This window comes from Falco cherrug, chromosome 5 (genome assembly GCF_023634085.1).
Source record: "Falco cherrug isolate bFalChe1 chromosome 5, bFalChe1.pri, whole genome shotgun sequence".
In the NCBI taxonomy this organism is placed as follows: Eukaryota; Metazoa; Chordata; class Aves; order Falconiformes; family Falconidae; genus Falco; species Falco cherrug.
Window position 1 is genome coordinate 35,010,662 of NC_073701.1, and position 22,646 is coordinate 35,033,307.

A 22,646-nucleotide genomic window follows, 5' to 3' on the forward strand; every position below is an offset into this window, starting at 1 on the left:
AGGCTGTGTGTCCTTCTAGGAGATGCCATTTCTCACGGCTTCTAGGTCTCATTTCCAGCATGGGCTTCTAGCTTTGCTCAGTCCTGGGGATGAGCTCCCCAAACAACTAAAGCATGCTGATGATCTGTGGCAATTATGCAAGTGAAGGGAGGCTGGGGTGAGAGCACAAACAGGCTCCTTTGAGAGCCTGAGCAACTCATTGGAGAAAGATTCACACAGTTGGGACAGAAACGCTCTAAAGCTAGGTGTTATGCCACTGACTATAGGGCTGTTTTACAACATATGATCCAGACAACCCTAAAGCAGCTGTGTGAGGCAGTCAAGTTACAGACCCACAAGGAAGGGGGAACAAGGGACAGAGCAGGCAGTAGGCAGGCGAATCAGGACAGAACAGCATCCCAGTTAAAAACCAATGGAGACAAACACACAGAGCATGCTGTACCTACCGTATGGCCCATATGATGGAACAGCTGCATCAGGGACCAGTGGCCAAAGCAAGGGAGAGATAAAAAGGGGAGAGGAGAGAGAGAGATGGAGAAAGAAAGAGAGAGAGGGGAAATAACAAGAACTGAACAAGACCCACCACCGAAACATCCACCACGTATTTGCCAGCAGTTTACCCTTTCATCACCCACACATCTCATCTCCCCCAGCTGCAACCACTGTCCTTCCAAAATCTCTGGGGCTGGCTGGGATGGAGGGATCATGTACATGAACACTGCCCAAGGGCTGCTCTTTTCCTGCACCTCAGCACAGACTCCCCCTAGCAGGAAGAAACCCCTTTATTTGTGGAACACTGAATGTACTTGCATAGAGTGGGCACAAGAACCCCCTTTTCCAACAGATAACATCGACCTCCCTCTTCCCCAGAATAAGACTTCTAGCAGCCCAGCCTTCACAAAGTTGTTACAGGAAGAACCTCCTCCTCCAAGCCAAACATATTGCCAAAGCACAGCCTCATCTTCCTGAGCCAGATTCAAAACAGAGCCTGTTTCAGGCCCTGTCCCTCCTGCCTTCAGCCTGTTGCACAATCTGGAGCAATGGAGTTCCCCTTTGGGGAGACAGGAAGAAGGACAAACCCGCTCTACTGAAAGGATGCAACTTCTTGCAGCCCTCAGGTCTGCAACAAGTTGTCGTGGGTGGCATACTGGGGAACTGAAAAGGGAACAATGCAATTCAGGCAAGGTTTCTGCCCTGCAGAGCCATTGCACAATGAATCTGCTCAGACACCACAGAGAAGGGGATGTGATGTTTTCCAAGCATTCAGGCTAGGAGTCATATCAGTGTACTGGCTGCCAGAGGGACCAGTCTCCACCCAGTCTCGCTACCAAACAGACATGCCATATGTGCTGGCATATTTCCTACCTTGGGCATCAAGTCTCTTGTCCACATACACCTTGTATGTGAAGGCATGGCGTAGGGCGATGGCTGCAAAGAACATCTCCACACAAATGATGAAGTCCTGATATCCAGCAGCTACTGTGCCTTCACCCACAGACACATTGGCAGAGTGGATTTTGGGGATGGCACCACACTTTTCCAAGATGGCCAACAGCATCCCTAAACAAAGCAACAAGCTCATGTAAATGTGCAGAAAACATGACTGTATACTAACTGTAAGAAATGGAAATAGCTGCCTGTGCTGTATGTCCTAGACACAAAACCATTTAACGCAGGAGCTACAGAGTGGGTTTAGATACTCCCATCTATGCTTACTTGTACAACAGAGAAAGGAGGAGTAAACAACACAAACACGTTTAAGCAAAAAATGTTCAAACACTAACCCGCTTCTATTCTCAACTGATGGAACTAGCTGCTGCAGGACTTGAAATCAAGTCCAAAAGAGTAAAAAAGCAGTCAGATTTTTCTGCGAGCACTTTTGTGATCTCAGCACTTCCACTAGCTGGAGCAAAAATTGAAGTACCAGAGATTTTCATTTAAGCATAAAGTGTTTTCAACACACCGCTGCAAGAAAGTTGTTTCTCCCTGTCCATAGCCAGGTGGCTGAAGAATTCCACAAAAGGCAGACAGCGTGTGACCAGATGTCTCAAGATACTAGGCAGCTTATTAGTTTGTAGACAGGGAGGACAGGCCATACTCCAACAGTCTGAATTCCACCTAAGTTCCTATTCAATTAGTCTTTGAAGTGCAACTCAGTAAACCTAAATAGGGCACTGAACACGGAAATGCTTAGAGCCAATTAGTAAGGAGCACTAAGCTTAGGTGGAATTTCAGCTTTCTGAATGTGCCTCTGCATCATGTGTACGTATTCTGAATGTCCTGCTTGGTGGTGGCTCTGTGGCAGCACACGCTGCATTCAGCCAGCTTGCTGCTTCACATGAATCACAGACATACCATTAAAATTTTATTTATAGAGCACTTAAAAAAAAAAGTGCTCAAAATTTTTAGATGTGCCACCTTAATCAATAAAATGGCAGCATGCAGATAAAGTGTTGGCAGCTTCTGCTTTATGATGGTTCCAGGAATGCAAAGGACTCTTCATCTGAACAGCTGATTTTGCCAGGCAGATATGCACATACATGTGCACAAGCACAAGGCTAGTAAGGATTCAGGAACACAAAAACAAAGATGAAAATGAGCAAAACTGGTTTCCCAGAGAAAAGCAATGAAAGACTATAAAACAAATATAGTAATAATACAGAAAGACATTCTGGTTATTAATTAGCATCTGCTCTATCAACTCTAGTTTCTTGAGCCCCTGCAGAGAGCTCTTTGTGCCTACCAAGGGAAGGGAAAAGCAGCTCACCTTGCCAGAAGGACAGGAAGATGACAGACTTCACCATGAAGAACTTGAGGACTGGGCTATAGGGACTGAGCAGCTCCCGTGTAGCAAAGTAGAAAAGGAAGAGAGCATACAGTGCCAGGCTGACAGAGATGTTGTAGATGATCGTCACATAGAGGTAGCCACTGGTTACACTGGAAAGAGAAGATACAGGAATGCCTGAAATTTCAGCATGATCTTTTCCCCTTGCCGCTTTCACTGGGGAGTTCTACAACTCCATTTTCTTCCTGCCTCCCTTCCCATTCCCTCCCCTAAGCAAGGCAGAAAAAACCTGAAACCAACAGGCTTACCCCTGCCCTCTTTCTTACGTACATATTTAGCCTATGTTGTCCCCCTGTCTTTTCCCATAGCCCAGCACACACACCAACAATAAGCACAGCTGGGCAGAGAAGGGGCAGCCAAAGTTTGCATGCTAGACAAACAAACTTACTCAAAGTCGCCATCCTGGTACTTGCCAAAGGCCTGAAGGATGACTGTGCTGATCGCCATGAGGGGCTTCACCACACAGAACTGCAGGGTAGCCTACAGGAATGAAAGAGGAGGAATGAGAAGGCAGGAGGTGCAAGAGGCCAGGTTCCCAAACGAGCACCACAATGGAGTGTCCACTGGGACAACTCAGCAAGGCAGCACAATCCAGCCCCAGCGAGGAGTCTGACCCCGCCACTTGTTAATGGATCATGCTTGAGGACTGCAGCACCCAAAAGGAGCTAAAAGAGATTCAGAAGAAGTATGTGTGCTATCTGCTTGTCCAATTTGGGAAAAACCATCTCTATAGGTTGCTCCTAGAAGCTGCTCAGCTGCTCTCTTCTAGAACCGTTTTTCATAAGCTGTGCTGCAGCACATTTATGCACGGTAATAGCATGAAAACCAAAAAAAAATATTCCCACACTGTGCTATGGTACAGACACAGCAAGTTTAATAAAGGAATATTAGGGAAGGGAAGCAAACTTCAATCCATAGCTGCCATAAAGCTAGGCAAACAAGTCCCCTGGATAGGAGGGGAACCCAGCTCTCCGAGGAAGAATTTTGACAACTGCCACCATATTAAGGCATTTTTGTATACATAGCAGTGTGTGTTGCCAGACAGAAGTTAAGAGCTATTCTGTTGTCAGCCACACAACCTTTACTGAGTCTCCCCAAAGACTCCATGGCACGTGGGATCAGCTCTATCCATTCCACCACTATAAATCACTGCTCCTATTGGGATGACTCCTCTCCTCAAAGCCACCCCATTCTTCACCTTTCTGGAGACACTGAACTTCAAGGTCCTAAGAGAGTGGAGGGTTATAACCCTAAAAATGTCACCCATGTCTCCCTGAAGGACGCTGGAAGAGCCTGGGCAAGTGCTGAACTGTGCACACGTATGGAGGGCTGCGTATGGAAAGAGAGCAAAACCAAACAGGAACAATTGCTTTGGATACGATGCAATTTGTTAGTGGTCATAAGACTTCAAGGAGATTAAAAACCCCAGCACATGCCAGTTAGTGAGTCACTGTAAATATGCGAACTGGAAAAGGTCAAGCTAATTGGTAAACAACTCTGTCCTCTAAGCTTCCCCTCCTTCCAATCTGGGGATGTTTTAACCATTTCCCTGCAATCCAAACCACCATGTCCTATTTTTAGTTGCTTCCCTAGAAGATGCTACAGCATACAGGAAGCACATGGATGGTGTGTGACCAATCTGTGAGGGTCACCAGAGACCCAGCAAAGAATCTTGATCAAGACAACTTTAAGGAAACAAGCTGTCCAGGTTTTACACCACAGCCACCAGCAAACCACGCAGCTGCTGGAGGGCCACAGGCAATGCAGGCAGACCGACAGACCCACAGCAGGCACCTGCACGAGAACAGCCTGGGGTGGGGGTGAAGATTTATAACATAGACATTCCTTCGGGATGAAAGGGGCTGCAAAGAAAATGGGCAGGTGGTGATGGGAGGCAACAGGAGTGCTGAAAACACGGATAAAATGGGCAAGGTGGTCCTTGCAGCATATTCTTCTTCCTGATCGCCACAGTGATGGATACCACACAGGCCAGCATTGATAGGTGCTCTGATGCCCTTTCACACCAGTCTTCCTACGAATTTGCATTGACAGGTGTTACTCAGCAATCCTGGAAGTCTAGAAGTACCAGAAAGTGAGTCTTTGTGTCAAAGATTTCTCACCAAGGTAACGTTTAAGTTCAAGGCAAGAAGGATGGAAGCAAGACACTTGCCTCACAGCCTCCACAGCAGACTTAAGTTGGCAAAGGCCAGGCCTGATTAGGAGAACTGCTTCCAGATAGCAGCAAAGGAAAAGAAAAATACCCACCTAAGCCAGTTACCAAATGAGCTGAGGATTTATTAAAGCCAGCAGAACACCCACCCACCCCCCAAAAAAAGTGCTTCTAGTCTTCATTGTTGTGAAAAAAACTTTCCAAATGTAACCCGTATAGAGACAACTGCCAGAGCCTGTGGAATATGAGAAACAAGGTCCAAGGGAAATAATTTCTCTGGCACTAATTCACCTTGATGGGTGTTACATCTACTTATGACATACTTAAAAGGTAAAAGTTAACATTAGGAGCAAAAAGAATAGGTAATGCATCAAATCAAACAAAGGGTGCACAAATGAAGCCCAAGAGAAACGGGCAAAGCAACATACTGAGAGTAGGTTGGAAAATAAAGCATCAGGCAAGAAAACAGGAAAGTCATGAGGACAGAGACAAACAGAACAGAGGAAAGAAAGATGTGATCCTCAGAAAGGCCAACTGTGCGGCAGAGATTAACACTGGGTATTACTATGAGGCTGCATTGTACCTTTGATGTTCCTGCATATTGCTAAAACACAGAAGACAGGTCACAATGTGGACAAGAAGCCAGGGCAGGTATCTAGACCCAGTGACTGGAATTACAATGACCTGAGCCCTTTCAAAGAACCAGATCTGCTTCACACTGTATCCAGCAGAACCTCATGTGGTCATTTATGCAAGTGAGCAAAGCCTTGAAACTCACCTGCTGTTTCATGGCACCCAGAAATGACTGACCTGGGATGAGCAGACAAGGGTTGTATCGAGGTTTAGATCTCTCCCATTCCCTCCCCCTCGACATACCAAATTCAGCACAGACACACACACGCACGGTGAGCAATGCTCGGTTCCTCCTACAAAGCATTGTGTCACGCTCAACTTCCACCCCCTCCTCAACTCCAAACCACAACAGCAGCATTGGGAATTCAGGAGGCTGTTACACAACTGTGGGGTGTCTGCAACACAACACAGCCATCAGTTTCTTAAAGTTGGGACCTCTGCAATTCAGAAAGGGAAAAGGAAATTGGAATTTCTTCCCAAGGCTAACATCAGATCCAGGAGATAAACTGGGTCTTTTGCTAAGGCCTTCCTGATGTGGGGTTGAGTAGAAAGTGTTAAGATCATTCAAAACAAACAAATCCCAAAATACCCCTCTTCTCAGCAGTCTGCAGGCCTCTCAAAACGCTATTATAAACCCCCTCAAAGGATTGCTCACCTCAGAAGCTCGGCAGCAAAAGGCACCGTTGCCACCCCTACACACTTCATTCACTTCTGGAGGATGGCACAGCTCCTCTAGCACATACCTGTTTGCAGAACCTCAGGAATCCAATTGAATAGGTCTTTCCCCACAGGCAGCAAGTCCCGTATACACAGCTGGACCTGAAAGAGCCAACACAAGATGACAGGGTTTAGAAACAAGATTTGGGCTAGAGTGCAAGACTCCTACCCTCTTTGTCTACCTCTCTGTAGCAAAGTTGCAGGACTGGTGCTTTCTCCAACCATGATTACAGTTACAGACATACCCTCTTTCAGACACACATTTAAAACAACATCCTGACTCCACATTCCAATTTTTTTATTTTTTTTTAAACAGAGTAGCATGGGGAAAAACACAGATCCTAGAGGAAGCACACACACAACCAACTGAAGACAGAAAAGATTCAAAGAAGGAGGGAATAAGAAAAGAAACAAAGAAGTAGGCAGGTGTCCAAAAAAGCTGTGAATCCATCCAGCTTGTCTAAGAGGATGTGATCAGCCTGATTTGTCTCAGAGAAGCATACTGGTAAATCACCATCATCCATGCTGCCCAGTCCCAACAGACATTAGCCACCTGACAGTTTTTCAGGGCAGGCATAGAGACACGGTAGATGAGCACAGGAGGAAAAGAGTGTCATGCTGTAAGCACAATAAATACTCACTCAATTGGTTTCCCTCTGATCTCAGACATGATGGAGCTCTCCCCTCCCAAGTACTCATAGCACAGGCTGAGAAAGTTGTATATTACAAAGGCTGCAAAGACATCAATCAGAGTAAAATGACAACCAACTTAAAACAGGTGCAAGGACCAAGAATACAGGCAACAGACCAAACATTAGCAGGGACTGCTTATGCAGCATCTTTCCCTTCAAAGCACTCCAGATTATTTTCACTGCATTTATAGACCTACCTCAGCACTCACAAGACTATCTGAACTGGAGTTTGGCCAAGGTCCCAGACCAGTTCCATGACTCATGCCAAAAGGGTCACACGACCATTTGAAACTGTGGTCAGTCTCTGTTTTACTTGGCATCTGTAAGATGCCATTCTTTACAGGGATCCTGTGCATTATTCCAGCACATTACAGTGGTACTAAGTAATCTGGAAAATTATCTGTGATCCATCAACCATATCTTATCTTCTGTATTTAACCTTTTAGGAGATGAACACAGTTTCTCTCTCCAAGGTAACCAGCTATAGACATAAGAGTTGGAGACACAGAGGATTTTTACCCATCAGCAAAACTCTGTTTTCATGTCTGGTGGACATTTTTGAAAACCAGGCTGTGCTTCATTTCTTCAGAAAGTTGAAACCTCTTGTGTATGGAATAGCCTTCTCCTTGAGCCACCTCTTTTCTGCCTTCCCCAGCAATCTGGTACAGATGAGGAAGAGCCTTCTCAGACTGACCGCTAATACTCCACTCCATTTCAATTCTCTTCAAGATTCAGTTTTGCTGATACATATAAACTGAGGTGAAGACACTGTGGGGAGGGCTCTCATCATAACTACAGACATGTTTACTTTTCATGGGATCCAAACCCACTTAACTGTGCACGGAGTAAGCCTGTATGTGCCCTGTCTGCGACACTTGACTGGTTATAATCACTGGTGCTTCCTCATACAGTTGTAAGATTTTTAGGGCAAGGACTGTACCCCTAAGTTTGCCACATACAGCCTTCGGGCAAAATGACACACCAGGTGATCCCTCTTTCAACGTTATTTTCTATGGCAGTCTATACCGGGACATTCCCTGGAATGCCAACACTCAAATTCTGGTTTTGGCCCCCAGCATTGACATAATACAAAGAGAAAATAACTTGGGATGGAAACAGAAATCTCAAGGAATTTTGAAATAAGACAAAAGCCTAATAATGTGCAGTGCTGATAAGGTGACCTCACCAAGCAGCTGGTTATTAGACCTGAGGTCAGTCTACCTGCATGGATGAACTTCCAAAGTCAGAGACAGACATCACCTCTAATTCTTCTAGAAGCATCCAAACTATGCCCTGGAAAGGAGGTACTCAACGCACTCCAAAATGCTCATAGTCTCAAAACGTTATATTTATGGATTGTAGACATGCCTAGCTGGCAAGAATGCTACAGCAGATAAAAACCAGTGGTATACCTGCTTCTATGTATGTAATTGGGTATTGTTATTCCATCTGTAATCCTTGTTATTGAACAAAGTTAGGTATGTTCACACAGCCATGATTTTGCAAAAGCCTTAATTAGGAGAGAAAATATCAACCGTGGAAAACTTACTTAAATAACTGTGGTAACCCCTTTTGCCTGCAATTTTCCTGCAGCTTAGATGACAGCACCCAGAGGAAGAAAAGCTGAGCTTTTCCTATTGCCCTCCAGTGACACCTGCCCTCCGGTGTGGTCATTACAATACCAGCTGCCCATTCCAAAAGCACTAGGGAAGAAATGACATCAGAGAAAAACAAACAAAAACAAGTAACAAAGAGAGGGGGAAATATCTGCCACTCCATCCCCAAAAGAAATGAGTGCTAACTATCAAAGCTGACCACACCAGGAAAAGAGCTCTTCTCCCATTCCTGATCCACATTCATCAGACGGTGCTCACGACATCAAAAAAAAAATTAAATAAATCTACTTGTGTCAGTGTTACCGACACCCAGGTTTGTACAGCAGCAGAGTCATGTGAAAGAGCAACACCAAAACATGCTCCTCCTAATGCACACTGTGAAATGCAGCTCATAAATGGCCCAAGACAGCTTTCAAAACGTAATTTGTAGGGTCTTCTCCCTCCATTCCCTAACAGCTCCTCCCCACTTCGTTATCCAAAACCTTCCCAAAAAAAGAACGGATAAGGTAGATGACAAGGAAGGGGAAAGAACAAAAAGCCTGCTGTTTCAAAGCATTTCCCAGAAAAACCAAGGGAGAGAACCTGCTGACCAAAGGTGCTTTCACCTCCACCTGTAGTCTTCTTGCATAGCCTAAAGTGCTGAGGCAACCTCCGGAGCACAGGCTGTCTCCTGAGCAGATGCTCAGATGTTTGCAAACTTCCCCAGCAAGCGAGGCAGAGGGATACTGGCTGTTGCTAGGAGAGGAGTTTCACAGAGCTTCCTGCTAGACCTACACATGCATGTAGAGCAGGGAAGGAAAAAAACCCCCAAGCCCAAACAAAGATGCCTTCTGAATCACGTGTGTGCATTTGCCATCTGCTGCTGCATCTCAGAGCATTGTTGTGGATGTGAAGGAGGCCCTGCTGGTCCTTTCAGCTGATTAACTTGTTCACATGGCCAGGGGCACCTCTCTGCAATGCAGATCTCACCAAAACAGCTGCACCAAGGAGTTACAATTTAATGAGGGTATGGTGATAAACTGTCCTCAAAAATACACTGCCAGAGTGCAGTTTCTCCTGCTGGGTGGTAGAGGCTTCTTTCTGGAAGCAATAACAGAGGAAGTTTAGATAGCCTTTACTGGAGAGTAACTGTTTCCCTCTCATGCAACGCTAGTGGCATTATCTGCAGCAGATAAACCAAAACCAAAGCAATCGTTAACTCATCCTGAACATGGCACCCTCTCTTCTGCAGGACTCCAAAGCTGTTACACCTCACAAACCCCAGCATGTGGTGGCTGTGCTGCCCTGTGCAAGCACACAAGTGGCTGCAGGATGGGACCAGAAGAATACATTGCTAGCAAACTGCACCAGGAAAACAGGACAAAGCAAGTGCCTGGCTGCTGAGTAAGTGCTGTTAGAAGAGCCAGGGGCTAACTGATACCCCGCTTTGTAACACCCAGGTAGAATCAGATATTTGACTTTACACCTTCCTGAAGCAAAGGACCCACAGAAAATCATAAAATTTGTCTCTACAGAACATTGGAGAGAAGGCTCAACATGTCTTGTCATGCTCAGAGGCCAGCAAGGGAGAAGGTCAGGTTGGACAGGGCTTTAAGTAACTCAATCTAGTGAAAGACGTCCCAGCACACGGCAGAGAAGTTGCACTAGATGATCTTCAGAGGTCTTTCCTGACCCAAGCTATCCTATGATTCTATGATTTTCAGTCACTAAACAAGCCATGATCATCCAGTGAGGCACAAGGTAAAACTCTGTCTCAGTAGGTGACAGTGATGCTTCCACCACGTTCCCAAACAGAAGCAAAAGTTTTCTCAGGGCAGAGACTTCCCACCTCCCCCATTTTCTGTGCGACCCCTCCTTACCTTCATAGCAGTCCCGCACTGTGCCAAAGTAAACATAGTACTGGTCATTGGTGAAGAACAGGAGACTGAGCCATGAGTCAAAGGCATAAATGGGCACAATGAAGAGGATCCGAACAATGTAGCGCTGTTCATTTGGGCAGCTATAGCAGCGAAGATGCATGTAGATCTGAGAGGACAGAGAGGGGAGACCAGGATCAGCAGTATATGGAGTAGAGAGGAAAAAGGAGAACTGGAGAGTCAGTTGGTCCAGGAAAAACAAACTCAGTAAATCAGCTCAATTGCCTCCAGCAGCCTCAAGGTGATTAAGAAAAAAAAACCACAATAAAACCCCACCCCCAAAAATAAATAAATAAATAAAAACAACAAACCACTAAAAAAAACCCCAACACTGTATCATATGGTATTGATATAACATCCCTTAGTTTGCAGGGAGAGGTAAGGAAGAGGAAAAGAAGTGGAGGCATTTCTAACCTAGTTTTTTATAGGAAATTAATTTACTGTTATCATCACCCTGCCCGTATTCTTTTGTTCATACCTCTTTTTCCCAATTATCAGTGCTATATTCCTGCTATCCTAAGTACCTAAGATTCACCACACTGCAGGCTGCTTTTCTCTGAAGAGGGCAGGTACATGCACTTAAGCGCAAGCTCATTGCAAACACTCTCACTCTCTTGGCAGTTTTGCATGCTTTTGAGACTTTCACCTGAAACAACCTAAGAGAGCCCTTCACAGCACTGCCAAGAGCTGATAAGCCACAGCCCATCTGCTCAAAAAATGCTGTTCTGCACATTGGTGACAGCACAGCTGCAAAGTATCAGCCACTAAGGGATGACCAAGCTCGTGCAGTGTGCTCAAAGGAACCACACAGCCACACCACTTGTTTTGTCTGTCTGCACACATGCCAATCCCTCTAAGTCACTGGCTGGGGGAGCACAGTGTCCCCACCCTACCTGCTCCCACCACTCATAGTTTGTTAGCCATCATTAAATCCCACACCTAAGATGCTTTTTCACACAATATCCACCTCCTGGAAAAGGTATTGACCACAAACATACCCTGAAGATGAGCACCACTCCTGTAATGGTGTAATAACACGGCCAGAGCTTTGGCACAAGTTGCGGGTACGCTGTCGACCAAAGTCAGCAGAGGGCACATTCTCCAGCGGCAAGGCCTCCATACAGCAACCCTCATCAAGCTGCTGTCCCAACTGCTGGAATTAGTAACAGCTGGCTTATTACATACATGCCTCACAACTAACCGATTTTGCTGCCTGAAGAGGCACAAGCATTTGTCTGAAGCTTCACTCTGCATTCAGGAGTGCTGTGAGGATTCTCCATGGTCTAACGAAGCATACGTTGATGATCTCACCTTTCCCTTGTAAGGGAGAGGGGGGTGACTCTCCCCAGCTGTCTGTTGCTCACCTCTCCTTGCCTCCCAGCCAGATTTGGTCAAAGTCAACTGAAGGGCTCAAAATACTTCTCTCCCATGGGGTTTCCTCTCCCCAACCCATGAGGTGCTCAAAAACCCCTCACTTCCTGAGGAGAACAAGTTGAAAATAAACTAACAAACCTTAGGGATATTTTTTCCTTGTGACAATCCCAGTAACGCATCTCATCCAGCACAGGAACAGCTGACGCCAGAGTTCAGATGACTCCAAGCTTTGCCCTTGGGATGTCACAAGAGCCCTGCAATTCATGCGCCTACGAGAGCACAAGAACTGTTGCCTTGTAAGAGGACAACAGTGCATTTCAATCAACAGTGTCTCTCTGGTACTGACCTCCATTGGTTTCTTCAGAGAAGGGCATCAATGCCTAACTATGCAATGCTATACTGCAGAGGAAAGGTTTCTTCCTACCCTCAGCAGGTGATCAATTTGACAAGAGGATCCATGGCACTTGTAATTGTTACCCAAGCTTGTGAGACTGCAGGGGTTACTCTTATTCATCAGTCACTAATCTATTTTTGAACTTCACTAGCCACTATACTCCATCAATAGGCTGTAGTTTTCTAGATACTAGTCATCACTCTGGAATCTACGGACCGACAGGTACAAAACACAGGTTGATAAATAACAAGGCTTGTGGGTCCCCACTGTGTTTTTCAGTTCACATGACAACCGCATGAAAGAGAGGTAGGGAACAGGATGCAGGGTTTGACTTGTTCTGGCTCCCAGGACACCTGCCTCAGAAAGAGGGGAGGGGGAAAAAAATTAAAATAAAACATTTCCTGCTACTCCTTTCTGCAGTGGAGTTCAGCTTGTGGAACCCACTGGCACAGGAGATCAAAGGAGGTATGTCAAACAACAGATGACCACGATCATTCAGCTAACAGCTGACACAATAACAAAATTGCTAGGTTCAGCTACAAGACCTGGGAAAGGATGGCTTGAGATAACACACCTTTCTGCAAACACTCAAGAGATGGCCAAATGTTTTACATCTCCTAGTTTTAAGGAGTTTGCTTTCTCTCAATTCACACTATGGAAACAGTCTGGACCTGGGTGTAAAAAGGCCTTCATATAAAAGTCACCACCTTGATCAGCACAGATAATAAATTAGACCCCAAATAAGAGGTTCCAGTACCACTCCAGAGTCTGCAAATCCCCATCACACAGTTGTATCTGTCAGAGTTATGCCAGGGGATCAAATGTGTTCCTCCACGTGCGGAAAAAGGGTGAGAAGTATGAGTGACAGGTTTTACCTGATGGCAGGTGATGAGCAAAGCTGTCCACACAAAGAAACCTGAGATAGCCTGAGCAGCAGTGGTCATGAGGAATATTGGCTGCTCCACAGCTGTGGGGCTGCCATCCTCCGGCATCCAGGAGAAGTTGGGAGCCACAGCTGGAGTGGTGGCAGCTGACCCCAATCTGGGGGCCACAGTGACGTCAGTCATCACTATCATGGTGCTTTCTGGTGTGACGTTCCAGTTGGGATTCTACAGAGCCACCCACAAGCCAAGACCTGTCAAGGAAGAGAACCAAAAAGCAACTGAACCAGGCTGAAATGACTCAGGAGCATAACAGTGACAGTACTTTACATCTCTCACATGCCTTTCACCAGGCTGCTCACATGCTTTACAAACAGGACCTGGAAAAGCCTGCCACTGCCACCCCTCATGATACAAGAAATCATGTGGTACTCAGGAACCTCTCTACCACTCAACACAGCCTCCCCAAGACCATGAAACACTGCCGCCGCCGTTGTCACCACCCTTCTGCAACAAAAATATTTTAGAACAAGATGAACACAGCATTCACCTGAGACCAGAATGAAGTATCTAAATAATCCATACTGGAAGATGATGGGCACACCTAAATTAACAGCTCTACTTTTCACAAAAGCACTGACTATTCTGCTGTCTCCTAGTCTTACGGTTAGCCTGCCAGAGTCTTAGTCTTATGGTTTCATCTTGAAGGCAGTGGAACAAGCAGCAGCAGGCAACAAGAATATGTACCACAAAGTGTCACTGCACAGCAAGGGGGAAAGAAGAGCATCCTTATTCCTCCAGCAAACAATCCGTGCTCCCCTACTGCCATTTTGAAATCCATACTCAACCCAAATCCACACTCAATCCAAAGCACCTTCATTGGAAGGATATGCTCTGAAAGCTCTCCTCACTAGAAGAACACGAAAGTGATACTTTTACCAAACACTGCATGACATGGTACACTTAGCCAGCCTGTCATTCATTCTAACTTAGCATTGTTTTCTACGTGATGTGAGTTTAACCTGATTGGCTTTTAAAAGCCAGTTGACCCATGAAAACATACCCAGAATACAAGGATATGCAAGATTTCAAGGCAGCATGACCCTTGGTCATTTTGTGGATGAAAAGCTATTTTCTTTTAATGGAACAAATTCTTGAAGGTCTAAGATCTAAAGCGGCTATTATTTTCAATTTGGTTGTAAGCAGGTTCTAATGTGACGTTTGGATTGGAGGAAGATAATCCACTTAAACCAAGATCGCAAGGTGGCAGCCGTTGGTTCTACCCACTAGAAGAGCTGTTTCTGATGTGGTTGTAGTAAAGACAGGGTTATCAAGAGGAACAGCTTCATACTGCCACCTCCCAATAACTTCCTAATAGTTTTTGGGATACCCTTTCTGTAAAAGTGCAAGACGTAGCTCTCACACAAGCCTTTAAGATCAGCAGACGGAAAGGACCTTAGAAAAGCCAACAGTCCATTGCCACAGCTTACAGCTGCAGCAGGGAAGGACGTGTATGTCATTTACTGACAGGTCACAGCAGAACACAAAAAAGAACACATACCTGCAGATGAACTGCCCCAGCCTTGGTTCACCCAAAGCCACAGCGCAAATCGGGGAACAAGCACCCAGTAAAAGCAGAGGGCCAGAAGCAAATCACTTCCACATGCACACTGAGGTGCGCAAATGGCTCCTCCAGCACATGCTTTTCCAAACCACACACTTGCACCAGTGGCGTGCAGCACTCTGATGGTACTTACACCACATTCCACCTCATTTCTGCTTGCTTCCTCAGGGGGAAGAGAACAAATACAAGTCCTGGAAATATCCAGATCTGTTTAAGCAGGTATTATCTTACTATAGAGGGAGCTGCACAACTGTTATGGTTCAATTTACAAAACAATCACCAGACTTGGCTTTTCTTTGTTCTTTCCAGCCATTCTTTTTCCAAAATATCCCTGCTCTGAGTTACAGCTTTCCATAACTGCACATACTGAAGAGTAATTCCCTTCCAGTCCTGATCAGCACACAAAACTTAATTGTTTTAAGTTTCATAGCATACACACACAGCACATTATCTGTATCTAAAAATTTGGGCAGACAAAGGCTGGATGGAGATGTCACAAGGTAGCAAGGTTTTTATGCTTTGAGAAGAAAGGGATTTCTACCCAAGTGACATCTAAAGTGACTGGACACTCACAGTGCTGAGAGTGTTTCCACTAAACTCACAAAGGGCAGATCTCAAATGAAATCAGAGCAGATGCACCTGTGGTTAACCTAGCTCTAAATAAAGTCCAGCCAGCTGCAATCCTGCACATCCCAGTGCACTTTGGGAGTTATGCAAGAGAGGAAGCTGCTAAGCCCTTCCTAAAGTTCATGGGGGAGAGGATCTCTACTGCAGACCACCAGTGGCAGAAGGGACAGATCCTGGAGCTCTACATTTGAGCTAATCAAACCACATTGATAGCACAGACCCAAATGTAGTGCCAGTAACATCAGCAGAACTGAAGATCTGAAAGGGAATTCCTCTGCTTCTCTACAGTCATTTTAAAAGAAGCTGAAGCAGCAAAAAGTGATCAACAAGCATTTTGATGTGACAAGGGTCATGTATTCAGAAGCAAGGACACTTACTTACAAGTTCAAGCTGTGTATGTAACCTTAACACTGCCCCCTTGTGATTATACATCAACTGTCATTAATTACATGACTACGCATCATTCTTCACCTAATCCCCTCTAATTCACACAGCTATTGAAACTAATAACTCTTTCCAGCCCTGTGTTCTGAAAGAAAACACACAAACTTTCTTAATAGGGCTCCACTTTTCCTACCCCAAACCTCACTCCACAAGCAACCCTCTCTGCTTCTCAGGGTTGCCCCCAAAGACAACTTATTAATTGCGTGATACTTTTTATTGGTTGTAAACGTCAGCTTCCAGTTCATTTTCCTTGCTAGTGAAACACGAAGGAACACTGTACTCACAAATCTGCCGAACTAACATACACCTTCCAAATTATCCCTTCTAATCTCCTGAAGTCCCATATAGCATTGCCACAGTGACAGGTATAAGCAGTGCACAAAGCTATTATGAAACACCACTGTACGCAATAAGCTGACACTGTAAGAGCAATTCTGTACTATATTTAAAAAATAGGTAATAGCATGGATGATTGGAACCTTAACCAGGCAAGTGGATTCCAACTCATTTACCAACACCAGCCCAGAGTCTGCTAGCTCCTCTTTTGTCTTGTTAAAAAGAAAAACATGAGGGTGGGCTATGGCAACTCTTAAGAGGCCTTGTCTCCAAGATGCCTCTTCCTTACTGTGCAACAGGACGCAAGCCCAGCACATCATTAGAACAGGCTTCCAGCAAAGGTGGTGCCTCAGAGCACATCACAGCAAACACGCTGCCTTGACAAGCTACAGATTGAGCACCCTGGTGTAAGTAGCTTCCCTCTTACCTGACACAGTAAATGCATTTTGATACTTGTTTCTTGGACACCTACCTCCATCGCACCCCAGTGTCAGTGCCACAACACATACCTTCCTGCTTCATCTCACGTCCAGAGAAAAATGCCTTTTCCAGCAGCCACAAAGCCATTTTACATTCACCTCTATCTTCTCCAGTCTCCCACTTTGCTACTCCAGCTGTGCAACAACCTGACAACATTTAGGCTACTAGCTGTGATCTCTTTTCTGTGTACTCCTCCCATCTGGCTATATCTCTCTGTTGTTTCTTGTGCATTTTAAGCTCCTTGGGACAACCATCTTTTTGTTCTCTGCCTGTACAGTTCCCAGCACTGTGAGGTACCAAACCAGGGTACTTGACATGACCATATGGCAAATTAGGGGCATTTGGAAACTTGAATTACCAATGTAGTACAAACCAAACCAATCTAATGCATGAGAAATGTTAAAGAGTTCCTTACTCATCTGCCATATCCTTTTTTCTCTGCCCATCTCTTTCACCTGCACCTTATTGCTTCCATTTCAAGAGAGAGTAAAGTCACTTGCATACTTACTCTCCCTCTAACGGAGGGTTCTGCTGATTATACCAAAGGAAAACATTTCAACACTTCTAAATTTCACTCTTGAAGCTCCCCCGTCTCCAGCTGACTACCGTGCTCCCCCCGCAGGTAACCTGCAATATAGCATGTCTCAGACAGGACCAGGAGAACGGAGAGCCAGGAAAAGCACCAAACTTTGGAAACTGGAAACACACAGACAGAAGAGTACATCTGGGTAAACGCACAGGGCTTTCGGACACGGGCTTAGGTGTATTTCAAGATGGCCACAGGAAACTTGGATCAGCTGGTAAGATTCCTCTACATGGGTATAGACCTCACACAGCCCTAGTGTAGCCCAACAACCCCAAACATGGAAGGCAGAGATGACACCCCCATTCCCAATAAGCTGCAATGTGTTCCTGCCCAGGTGCCATTACAAGTTACACACATTAGAGCAAGACAAGACCTTGTACTGCTAAGGCATTAGCTTAAACACCAACCTACTACTGACTTAAACTTACCTAACAGATCTTCTGAAAGCACTTTAGGACTACTTGAGTCTGCTCTCAGTGCAAGGAGGAGAAAAGAAAGTAAAGCAAAGCATGCGCTATTTTTATCAAGATAACTATCCTGATAAAAACCTAGAGATGCAAACCACTATAACTGAGATCCTTGATAGGGAAGGGGCTCCAACCTGCATGGGGAGCAGTTCTGTTAGAGACACCACACTCATGTAAAGCTAGTGGGGACATGTCCACAGGGCCTGCATCCACAGAAATACAGCAGCACAGTAATTCTCGATCAGGAGCAGATTGCCATTCCTGTACCTTTTGGAAACAGGCCTTCTGTCTCTAACATTAACATGGCAGCTTCTTCCACTGAAAATAAAATCAGAACAATAAACCAAAGGGATATGGCATAAGTGAAAACAAGAATCTTCAGTTCTGGGCTTGCATAAAGGCATGGAAAACGTTACCAGTGACGAGGAGCTATTTCTACATAACATAAACAAACATAAATACATAAACCCCATGTCTGACACAACAGAAGTGGGGTAAGAGGAGGGAAGAAATGTTAAAGCTTGGTCCTTCAGTTCTGAACACATATTCAATCACAGAGTCTAGTAAAGGAGGAGTGGGCTGCCTGCTCCAAGCAAGACCTGCTCCGTTGTGCTGTTGGTGACAACGCAATTGCTTTGCCCTGGTGGCAGTAGGAAAAGAACCCCAAATGAAATGAAAGCCATTCTCTGCCATCTGCACATACAAACTGTTTTTAAAATAGATCATCTCCTCCAAGGCTAAAGTATTTATTTCTAAACTGCTGAGGGAGCAAAGAATGATACACAAAGCTATCCCATGAAAGAGTCTTAACAGCTAAGCCTCCTTCTGCTGTACAAGACATGATACAACAAAACATGCATGACCTCGCTGCAAGGTTCTCCTGGAAAGCTATGAAGCAAGAAATTGCTCCTCCTTAAAACCTACTCCACACTTACTGTAGTTTTAAATATCCACCATGCTGAGCTTTGTTTATGTTAACATACCACAAAACCATTTCCTGCTCCCCTCTTAAATTCTTATTCCTCCAACAGTTTTTCCATTAAATTATCCTGATTCTGGACACAAAAAGACAAAAGCAGAAGTGCCATGCAGTGGATGACATAGTCTGAATTTTCTGCACCTATTAGGACACAAACAAGAGCTCTGCATTAGTGAAAGCAGGAGCTTCATGGTTTTCAGAATGTCCCCTAGGCTTAACAAGGTGTACAAACACACAGGACAAAATGGTTCAAGGCTTATTTTAGACTATTTTAAGAATGCCTAGAATTGCCAACTGGGATCAGCTCTTTCCTTTGTGTTAAGCATATACTGCAAATTAATAGTTGGTTTAAGGTCTTTTCAATCCACAAAGACATAGCATCACCAGCTGATTTGGGAAAAGGTAGGAAGAAGAGAAGGTAGAGAGTCAGGACAAAATAACATTGTATAGTAAGAGTGTCACTGGTGCAGCTCAAATCAGTGATAGCAACAAAAGAAAATCAAACGCTTTAAAATGTATTACCTCTTAAAACTGCTTTTGCTTTCTAGGTTGGCATCTAGTTTACGTAGCTATGAGACATGAAAAGGCCCCAACAGTGCATTTTTAAGCTCTCCAGCAGCACTTCTGAAACAAGCTGTGAGTTAAGTGTGTGACGCAACATGCAATTTTTACTAGTGCAACTCATTTACATTTTACTATTCATGGTGGGTAAAGCCTTCTTAATGTCACGTCAGCGAAAGTCACCCCACAATATGCACTTCATACACAGGCACACACACATAACTCAGCTAGAAGACAGGCATTTGACCAGATTTACAAAACACAGTGATTGAATCTACAGTTACTGCACTTCATATCAGCTTAATGCACTTCTCTCTCTGCACAACAAATTCACATCCAAATGCAGTTCTTCACAACGTTAGGTCTCCAGAGGAATAAGCAGTCTGAATGCTGAAGACATTTTGCCCAGTCACAATTTTCAAAACAGCTGTCAGTACAGTCAGTGAAACAAGAGAAAAGTGTCACTGGGACATAAAAACAGTAGTGTCAGCACAAGCGGTGCAGAAAGACCATTAGCCTCAGAAGTAGAAGGCAGAGGAGTCAGGCACCTAGAAGGACTAAACCACAGAGCAAGGTACACACCCACTAAGCCATATTCAAGAGATGATCCAATACCTACATATACATAAGATCATACCATACGCACAATTTAACCTTCAAAAAGGCCATGCAACTTCTTTTCTCTTTTTAAGGAAATTAAACACTGAGAATATCACAGGATTCTCCTCCACTCCCAGCTCACACAGCCCCCACCCGTTTTGCCAATCCACACACAGTCACCCAAAGAGAAAGCAGCTTCCCTTCCCCATGCACCCATTTAAAAACCCAGAATCAACAATAAAACCCTTTTACCCTGAGCCATGCACTCTTCATTCCAGAGTTTTCTGCTCTATTAATTTTTGTTGTCTCGCTGTAGTCACACAGCCCTCCTCCCCCCATCCTCCTCCTCTTGTTTTTTTGGGGAGTTTTTTGGGTTTTTGTTTTGTTTTGTTTTTTTGTTGGACTGACCCACTTTTGTGATAGGTCAACATCCAACATCCAGTCCCTTTTTTGGAAGGGGCTAGGGAAAACAGAGAAAGAGGGAGGGAGAGAAGGAGAAGGGATGTTCCCCAACCTTCCAACCGCTCCTTTGAGAGCAGGATCAAGCACACTTGGGCCATGCGCTGCTTCCCTTTCCCATATTCCCAGCAATCCCACTCCACACAAACCAGTCCAGCCCTCTGCTCTCAGGGGAGAAACACAGAAAGACTACAAAGATATTCTGCAACTGGCAGGGGAGAAAGAGACAACAAGAAAAAGGATGTGTTGTAAACACTTATGTCCAGTATGACAGAGGAAGTTTGCATTTCATTTTCCAAATTCTCAGGAACAAAGTCAAATCAGAACTTATTCCACCACTACTTGCATTCACCCTTTGCCACCTCTGAGGGCCAAGACAGAGGAGACAACAGTTTTAAAGTTGCCACAGGGTATACAGTTACTCTAAAAAGAATCAGAAGTCAAACTCTACAGCAGGATCAAAAGCCACTGAACTCATGGCAGCCACGCATGATGGGAGGGGTTTTTTATACTGGAACATACCTTTCACATAGAATGCAACATACAGAATCTATCAGATCAGATCCATATTTAAATTCAGTAAGTAAATGTGCTGGAATAAGTCAGACATCTTATCACAAGCCTAGGCAACTGTGCAGCGATGCATATGAGGCAGATGGCACATCTGACTTCCCTAGCAATTATTCTCCAATGCAAATACATAGCAGTGATGAGCACTGCAGAAGTAAAACCAGTGATTCTCAACAAAGCACCCAAAGCCACTCACTATGAAGCCATCCTGTTATTGCTAAGATAACATCTGATCTGCTTATTTTTGTTTCTGGGTTGTTGCTGGGTTGTTTGTTTGTTTGTTTTTAATTCTGGACATAAGATACATGCATCCTCTTCTTAATTCCCCAAAATCACCAACTCCTGATTTCATCACTCCTGTTCAACACTGACCCCTCCACACTTCTCTCCTGCCCTGCTACTCCATCAAGAAAAACAAAACCCCTACAGATTCAAACTTCTAAAAACAGGATTAGGAGCTCTGTATTCCTGGACTCCTGGGAGAGGAGAGTTCCTCCCCACACAGAAATGCCAAGCCCTAGATACATCAGCATTACAGCTTTGCTAGTTAGAGAATGAGCACAGATACAGCACTTCCCTTACAGGAAAGTCACCTCTGGAAGCTCACAGGCTGAGAGCAGTGCTTGGGGGAAGAAACCATTCTCACCCTTGCTGGCTAAAGCACAGCAAGTAGAAACAGCATCAGAGGGGAAAACCTTGCTCAGCATCCTCTTCCAAAGGCTACCTACATCCCAAGAGTGGCTAGAAGCTGCTCACCCTTTCCTGACGCAGCACTGAAGCTGACCACAGAGGTTTGCAGAGAAGTCACCAATACTGTCAGAAGCTGACAGATGCCAACAGCTACTAAAACAGTTCAAGGTGATTCTGAAATCCTCCCCCCCCGTCTGTGAAGTCAGCAACAGCCATGCATTTTTTTCTGTACATAAAGGGGCACATCAGGTGTGCACTTAAAAAAAAAAAAAAGATAAAAATGCAACCAAATTTTTCCAGACACCGTAACATTACATTACCCAGTTGGATGAAGTTGTCTAAATAGGAATTTATAGGATTAACTTCTAGCTTAAAACTCTGCTGTAAAATCAGTGCCATCACAAAGCCATTGAGACAGGGGAAAGAAAGTCTGAAATTCAGCAGAGTATGGAGGACAGAGGACACTCCCAGCTCCCATGGGACAATTAGCTGCAAATAGCTTTACCCACCACTAACCAGCCTCTCCTAGCAAAGCTGGCAAGAAGGAGACAAGATGTGGTGAGCCATGGAGAGAAATTCACTCTTTTCTAATCTGCCTCCTCAGGTGACTGGCTTGTCCAGGTTCATTTTAAGTGACTTGGACAGAGGCATAGCTACTTAACGTTACTGCTGCATGGGCTGCATCTGTGATGACCAGGCAACCGCATGCTCCCAGGCAATCAGCTCAGCAGCCTCCAATAGCATCCATGTCATACTTTGTAACCTGGGGAGGGAACGCTGGGCCGGCAAGGTCAGCTTTTAAGGTATTATCTCATCTCCTACTCGAAGCCTTACTGCTGCACTACATAACATGTTACAGTCATTTTCTTTGTAGAACCAGAGAGACCTTTTTCTACCTTTTTGCCACAGAGTTGACTGGGGCCAGATGTACAACATACCCACGCAGAGAGGAACATTTTCAGGTTAAACAAAAAATTAGAGGCTG

At 44.9% G+C, this 22,646-nt stretch overlaps 1 protein-coding gene across 3 annotated transcripts in view; it reads right to left on the reverse strand.

The window, feature by feature from the left end:
- TMEM184B (transmembrane protein 184B) overlaps positions 1-22,646 on the reverse strand; it is a 30,621-nt gene that overhangs the window by 3,951 nt on the left and 4,024 nt on the right. The window contains exons 1-9 of one of the 3 annotated variants that reach the window (XM_027816062.2): positions 19,989-20,008; positions 13,233-13,492; positions 10,533-10,698; positions 7,007-7,097; positions 6,392-6,467; positions 3,234-3,325; positions 2,768-2,937; positions 1,366-1,560; positions 447-470 (exon numbers count right to left, since the gene is read on the reverse strand). In XM_027816062.2, the coding sequence (XP_027671863.2) occupies positions 447-470; positions 1,366-1,560; positions 2,768-2,937; positions 3,234-3,325; positions 6,392-6,467; positions 7,007-7,097; positions 10,533-10,698; positions 13,233-13,433 (1,015 nt within the window). In that variant the 5' untranslated portion in view covers positions 13,434-13,492; positions 19,989-20,008. Of the gene's footprint in view, positions 1-446; positions 471-1,365; positions 1,561-2,767; positions 2,938-3,233; positions 3,326-6,391; positions 6,468-7,006; positions 7,098-10,532; positions 10,699-13,232; positions 13,493-19,988; positions 20,009-22,646 lie in introns of those variants that run through there. The other 2 variants (XM_055712605.1, XM_055712606.1) reach the window with 2 other exon arrangements.